At 43.2% G+C, this 7,121-nt stretch overlaps 1 protein-coding gene across 2 annotated transcripts; it reads right to left on the bottom strand.

Moving 5' to 3' along the window:
- Positions 1–317: 317 nt before the first annotated feature.
- vsig10l (V-set and immunoglobulin domain containing 10 like) lies at positions 318–6,823 on the bottom strand. Of its 2 annotated transcripts, XM_014200533.2 has the most exons (12): positions 5,694–6,798; positions 5,097–5,426; positions 4,527–4,799; positions 3,893–4,159; positions 3,425–3,670; positions 3,024–3,302; positions 2,533–2,625; positions 1,717–1,941; positions 1,293–1,409; positions 1,152–1,192; positions 965–1,060; positions 318–677 (listed from the first exon to the last, which is right to left on the bottom strand). In XM_014200533.2, the coding sequence occupies exons 1-12, from the start codon at positions 5,764–5,766 to the stop codon at positions 603–605; spliced, it is 2,115 nt and encodes a 704-aa protein (XP_014056008.2). In that variant the 5' UTR covers positions 5,767–6,798; the 3' UTR covers positions 318–602. The 2 variants fall into 2 exon arrangements, 1 of the variants encoding a protein (XP_014056008.2); XR_006769909.1 differs by lacking the exons at positions 318–677; positions 965–1,060 and having other exon boundaries at positions 1,539–1,941; positions 5,694–6,823.
- Positions 6,824–7,121: the final 298 nt, after the last annotated feature.

Genomic DNA, 7,121 nt, shown 5'->3' with positions numbered 1-7,121 from the left:
CTAGCAGCGTTGCGGTTCTTGACACAAACCAGTGTGCCAGTCTCCTACTACCATACACCGTTTCAAAGGCACTTAAAGCTTTTGTTTTGCCATTCACCCTTCGAATGGCACACATACACAATCCTTGTCTCAAGGCTTAAAAATCCTTCTTTAACCTGTCTCCTCTCCTTAGTCTACACTGATTGAAGTGGATTTAACAAGTATTATCAATAAAGGATCATAGCTTTCACCTGGATTGACCTGGTCAGTCTATGTCATGGAAAGAGCAGGTGTTCATTATGTTATGTACACTCGGTGTATCTATACAATAGACACTGTCATTTTTATAAGATTTATTTAAAATAAATATCAGTACAAAGTTTGCTGATCACAGAGATTGGCGTTCGGATATACATGTATATTCAATTTGGTTGAAGCAGAAACACAATCTTGATTAAGAAACACCAGTCAGTTCTGCAGTTACAGAGAGCAACATATCCCCATATTAAATCAACCTCACATACATAAGAGCTTTTCACATTAGTGATAAAATAATATTAAGAATAGAAAACATTTGACATAAAATATTGCACATCACGGTGAAAATAACAGTTTTATACCGTTTACACAATTGTGGCAGTTCTCACAGGGGGAGGAGCGACAAACGTGGGGAGAGGGATTGACTGCTCAGCCGGAGCCTGGAAAAGATATCAGATACAAAGCATGGCTGGTAAATCATTTCTGAATAGACATCTTGTATGTCACTCTCCTACATTTCTATATAACAGTTCTAACCCAGTAGCAATTCCACAGGGCCCATATTCCCAAAGTGTCTCAGAGTAGAAGTCTTATTCATTATGGTTTAAAAGGCAAAACTGATCGTAGATCAGCACTCCTACTCATCTATGCTTGGTGAATACGGGCCCTGATGTGTACTTCAGATATTTTGTAAGTGTATACGTCATGACAAGGCGGGGTGAATTACCGCCTGTGATGTTATTCTGTTGTAATCAGGCAGTGGTTTGAGTCCTCCAGTCAGAAGGTGGTTGGGAGTGTTTACGTCTGGTTGGGTTGACACCACCTGCATGGGGTGGGGTGGGGAAAGAGTTCTACAGTACTGGTAGGAACATGACATTTGCACAATAACAAATTTCCCCAGTTACTGACATTACCTTCTCTACAGCTCTGGGCACGGGATATCTGTTCTGTTCACCTATGAAACAGAAACACCATTTTAGAGTGAAAACCACTTGATTCCGGATGTGATAATAAAAATGGAAGGAAGATCAGGGGATTGAGAGTAGTGCTCCTACGTTTCTTCTTGCAGCAGTAGACACAGAGGTATATGAGGCCGATGAGGAGGAGGAGGAAGAGGAGGCTACAGGGGATCCCGGCAGCGAGGCCTATAATCTGTGGTCTGCTCAGACCACCTGTCATGCCAGCACAGACACAGTACAATCTGTTAGAGCAGTACTCACAGAGCCTTTCACTGATGCGTGAAAGGTGACATGAAAACATAATGTTGACTATAACTTTACCAGTATCATGTAGAAGTTTACCTTTATGTTAACATCCAGCTCATTCCCCAGTCTCTTTCAACAATACAACAGACTATCTTATGAAGAAATTAATTAATTGCGTCACATGGAACAACGCCAAGCCTACTAGTAAGTGGCAACCAGATTAGCAGCCTCCAAACGATCTGAGTAGGAATGTTATCCAAGTCAGTTCAAATACCGGGTCCAATTCTCTGCACCGCTGATGGTTCCCCCTGAGTTCTGCCAGCAACGGGGATGACCCGGAAGTAGTATGTGGATTTGGGATCCAGAACAGAGATATCAGTTTTCCGGTAGGAACCGGACCTCTGCTGAATGCTCCGGAATCCCTCTGTGGATCTTTTCCTTCGGCTGCCATTTTTAGTGACAGTTAGGAGGTCTGGTCCGCTCATCTGGATGTCAAAGCCTTCAAAGCAACGGAGGGACAGAAACCAGTGTTGAGCAGTACTTAAAGGGATGTTCCATATAATTTGACATTAACTACAGTCAAGAGTCATAGAAAACCATTTAAAAAATGTCAAATTGTATCCCGAAGCTGTCACTACTGAGTAGTATTATACAAGGTTCTCCGCCAACTGCTTGAAGACAGACTTATAGACCCAAAACGACATAAAAGGAAAATAGCATCAAAAAAGCAGGCTCATTTAAAAAAAAATTGGTTAAGACCTATTAGGCTACAATATCAGTTTCTCACACCAAAGCATTGTGCACTCTAGAACAAAGCCGGATAGTCCAGATGGTCTCAGACATTAAGCAATATTTACAGTACACCCCCATCTACTGTGTTTGGATTTGTATCTTTTCCCAGCAGCAGTATATGTGAGGTCTAGTAGTTCAGCAGTGAAATCTAAATAATTTTAACCAAAAGGTTGAAAATTGGGGAGGTTCCCATGTTGTCAAATAACAATGCCTAAATTGTGGAAAATACTATTCTTAGATTCTGACAATATTGTTTTTACAGGAACATTTGTGAGAATTGGTACGTCGGCAGCTTTACCTGTAATCACAGAGGTGGGAGGGACCTCCCAGGTCATTGTGACGATGGTTCCATCTTGATTAGGGAAAAGACTGGAATCTGAGATGGTGGGGCCTGGAGAGAGGGGTGAGGGGAAAACTATGGAGCTTTATGTAAAAACTTTTTTTTTTAAAAGCATGTTTTTCTTTACACAGTCTAAGACCCCATTGTGCTGCATTGTGCTGCTCTAGAACTTTCAGGTAACATCTGATTCTCCAGTCATTTCAAATCAGTACAACCCCTTCCCAGTGCTCAGCACAGAGATCACATTATGTATGTTTAACCACATGCTGTAACTACTGTATAGCGTAAAACACTACTATAACAGTGGATCACAATTTCTTACATAAAGCCTTTCAAATTTCACGGTGACCCACCAAGTAAACACCACCATGTATTGCGCTCTAACTCTATCCATGACCCAAGAGAAACAGGCCGCTAACCACCACCCGAGAAACTGGTCGATGACATACCCAGTAACTGAGTCTTTTTTCTATTGTTGCCCAGTGGGTTGCTGCAGTTACAGGTGTAAGTGTAGAGCTGAGCGGTGCTGGAGTTAAAATCATGGATGCTGAGCTGCGCAGTGTCCACGCTGATCTGGTACTGCAACCCATTGGCTAAGAGCTCGGTACCTTTGGACCATGTGACCATAGCCTTGGGCGTGGCCTCGCTGTTGCAGTGGATGGTGACCACTATTTTACCCTCTCGGTCCACTGTGGTCAAGACCATCGGTAAAAAATTTGCAGGACCAGCTAAGGAGGAATGAGACCACTAGTTACACTGTGTGATCCTCAAACATTCTGTTTGTTGTGCAGACCTGTAAAATGCCTGGACCTTACATAGTCTAGTATGGAATAGGGAATAAGTAACTCACTGGCAGTAATATTGCACTGTGTCTGATGGAGGGGATGATTGGCCCTACAGAAGACCATTTTCCCATTGAGGTCCTGAGAGGCAGGCATGGTCAGGCTGAAGTCTCCAGCACCGCTGGTGGTGTTGGTCAAGGCAGGAAAGGACAGCAGGGCTTCTGGGGTGCCTCCTGGCCACCTGCAGTGGAACTGCAGGTCGACATTTCCGTTCACTGCATTGACTGAGCACAGTGGGCTGGCTGTCGGGCTCTCTGTGATGGTAGGAAGACAAGGGGGGGGGGCAGGGTAATTAGAACACGTGCACCCTAAATAAATGCAAAAAGCTTATTGGTTTGGCGCACACACACAGGTTGTGTGTCGCACAGGCACAATGGTCCGTCCAGATGTTTCAAGACCCCTTACGCTAAGATCAATGATATCAAACACAAAACAAGTGTACCGTATTACCCCCTCAACAGACGCTAATACTCTACCATAAACGTTGACCGTCAAGTTCCTCTTGCGCTGCGCTCCAGTGTTCACATTGACCAGCACACAGGTGTATATGCCCCCCTGGCTAGTTTGGACATTGGTCAGATTGAGACTTCCTCCTTGGGAAACGGGCAGGGTCTGACCCCCAAACATCCAGGAGGCGGAGGGTTGGGGAACCCCCTCGGCATGACAGGAGAGAGAGAGGGAATCTCCGGAAACAAAGAAGGCCTGGGACGGACTGGCTCCAAGCATGGGCTCGTCTGGTCCATCTACGGGAGACGACAGGTAGTCATCAAATGGCTGGTTAAAGTGGATGTCATTTGTGGTAGCATTTTTTGTTCAGTGTAGGGTAGAAGAGTAAGAAAGGGAGGAGGACTATTGCCATTTCCACATGCGTGTTGCATATAGAGGAGTTGAAGTAAATAAAGACGTGCAGTGGTAAAGTGGATTTGTGAGACAGGGAAACATGTTGTTGCTTTCAGTAAAGGATTAAGTTAAAGGATTCAACTACAAAACTAGAGACATGCAAGTAATTACAGGTGCACGAGACAGAAAATAACTAATAAAGTAGAATACAAGTAATGTTCAGACTAATGCTTTGGACAAATAAGGCGAGATTCAACTACTCCTTCTTACAGAGAACAGTTATATTCCTATGAAATGTGACGGCGCTGAAAGGGTTGGTCAAGACCAAGGTGTAAGGTCCTGTGTCGTTCCGGTTGGGCTGATTGATGACCAGGCTCTTCTGGCCCACTGTGTAGTGAGAGTTGTTCTGTACCTCCACACCCTTAAAGTACCACCTGCACTGGTCGGCCTCACCCTGCAGTGTGCTATACTGCAAAGAGAACTTTTCGGCTCCCTCTATGGCATTGGCAGGCTCTGTGTTCACAGACACGTTCTGGATGTAGTCTAAAAGCAGAAAGGAGAGCAACAGTTGGGGTAAAGGACACAGATGGATGGACAAACCATATTGCTTCTCCATGGTGAGGAGGTCAATGTAGCTACATAATTCCTTGAACGGGTAAAAGAAACTTACATGTGATCCTAACATGACCAAACTCTACATGAAGTCTAAAATTCAACTAAAATGTGTAATATTCAAATAAAAGGTGTGCTCAAAGGAGAATATCTATTGAAACTGCTTTTTAGTAAAGGAATATGATTTTTCTGGGTCTGGGAAACTGGCACCAAATGCCCAATACTCACCATAGACCTTCAGCACAAATGTGGCTGAGACAGTTTTTAATCCAGACTTGACTATCTCCACAGTGTAGGTGTTACTGTAGAGAAATGACACATTTCGGAAGGTGAGGGACCCATCGGTCTCAATCTTCAGCACATTACGGTGAATGATGGCTATGTCTGGTGCAACACTGGAGCCAAGGGTCCAGGTAACCACAGGTAAACTCCCCATATTCCATGTGACCACAGGGTCAGGTGCACCACTGATGGTCACTACCAGAGTCACATTGCTGCCAACAGTGGTGTTGAGCAGTGAGGGTCCCAGGGGAGAGATGGTCAAATCACAGTTTACACCTGTAGTTGATCATGATGAAGCAAATAATGAATGGAAATGTTAACATTACTACAAAGTTGATTAAGGGTCACAAATTGTAACTAAATCCTACACAAAAATAGGATCTCAATCATCTCGTGATACATTCTATATGGTCACAATTTATTGCGAAGTTAATTAGGTGAATCAATAATAATTTGTTTGGTGTAGACCTATATAAAGCAGGGTAGTTTTGTTTATTGGCACGTGACATACAAAATTAAACAGCATGATAAATTGAAACTTACCTCCAATCACAAATATCAATAGAGTCAACTTAAAAATGTGCCATTTGTGGACACCAAACTGGTGCGAGGACATATTTTTTTTTTACTTCAAAGAGGAATCCAAGAAATCCGAAACCATAAATTTCCCACAGCTTTCACATAAAAATATTCCACATTTTAGCTTTCTATTAAGATACCACAAAAAAAAATCTGGTTAGAGTCCTTGTGAAAGTTCGATGGACAACTGATGTAATACAATCGCTCCTGCGTTGTGTCCTCTGTTGCGCTCAACCTTGCTTCACTGTCGAGCTGTCCGGGTTATCTGTTATCAAGATTCGAGAGCAATTCACCTGTGTCGATGTCAAAGCCTTGATTGGTAAAATATTGGTAAACGTGGGCTTTACTTTTACAGGCAAACTTTCAATAAACAATGCAAAAGTGACTGCTTGTTGAGCTTTGAGGTGGGACAGTCCTTTACTATAGCAATATCTACAGGTAAACTAGTCTAGGATGGCATATTCAACCAAACAGGAATATGATTTATTGGGCAGTCACCTTGACGTTGACACAAAATAAAAAGGTGTAGGCTGGTGATTTACCAGTGTTTCAGGTCTATTGTAACAGAATGACCCGATTAATGAAAGGTAACCGGTTGGACTGCATTATTTCCATCACCTATTGCACTTGTCCTCCGGGAGAAACCAACGATCTCCCCGCCTTAACAACCGGAGTTGTTGTTCACAAAGCAACACGGCTGGGCTGCTTAGCTCTCGCCTATCCTTTCTTTGGATTGGTGAATACATCTCAATCATGTGATCTCTTTTGAATATTCGAGGAGGGTTGTTGACGTCAACCGCCCTGTATTCAATGGGAACGCTATGCTACTAGCTTCATGCCATGAATAGCCAGCCATTGAGACAACTCCGATTTAAAGTGTTTTTTTTTTCTTCTCAAAGTTTCCGGGGTGTCGCGTTTCCTACTTATCGGTACACTCGTAATAATTTAAGATTTGTAACTTCTATTTGATCAAATACACCTCACGTAGCAAATAAACCATAATTTGTTGTTGACCAAATTCGATACTCATTAACCTCAATACAAAAACGCCACCTGCTGGAGGGAGAAAGATATCCCGCCGAGTTTGGCCTCTTCCTCTCTGGACACAACCTTGGTATCTGGTCCCAAGGAATGAGGAGTGGGCCAATCACACACAGCTATTCCAGTTATTGGTTACCACTGAAATAGTATAGTTCCATTGAGGGAGTTATATTAACCTGAGCTGCAGTGCACCCGTCAATGGCCCGTGACGTGAACGGGCAAAAGCAGAGGGAGGAGCACCCTTCTCAAATCGAACAGTAATCTATGCCGCATGGTCAGGTTGTCATCAAAGCAGCACAGTGCACCATCTAGAAACATACATCTCTTTTCCATAAAATAATGTTATTTGGA

The sequence above is a fragment of the Salmo salar genome, chromosome ssa05 (assembly GCF_905237065.1).
Source record: "Salmo salar chromosome ssa05, Ssal_v3.1, whole genome shotgun sequence".
Classification (NCBI taxonomy): Eukaryota; Metazoa; Chordata; class Actinopteri; order Salmoniformes; family Salmonidae; genus Salmo; species Salmo salar.
This window is presented reverse-complemented; position numbering and strand designations above follow the sequence as displayed.

What these genes read in the sequence shown, in the direction of transcription:
- vsig10l (XM_014200533.2), bottom strand. Translation starts at nt 5,766, where the DNA reads ATGTCCTCGCACCAGTTTGGTGTCCACAAATGGCACATTTTTAAGTTG. An exon ending in AAAAAAGACTCAGTTACTGG is followed by an intron (nt 2,626 to 3,023) that starts GTATGTCATCGA and finishes CCCTCTCTCCAG; the next exon opens with GCCCCACCATCTCAGATTCC. An exon ending in TGCCCAGAGCTGTAGAGAAG is followed by an intron (nt 1,061 to 1,151) that starts GTAATGTCAGTA and finishes CACCCCATGCAG; the next exon opens with GTGGTGTCAACCCAACCAGA.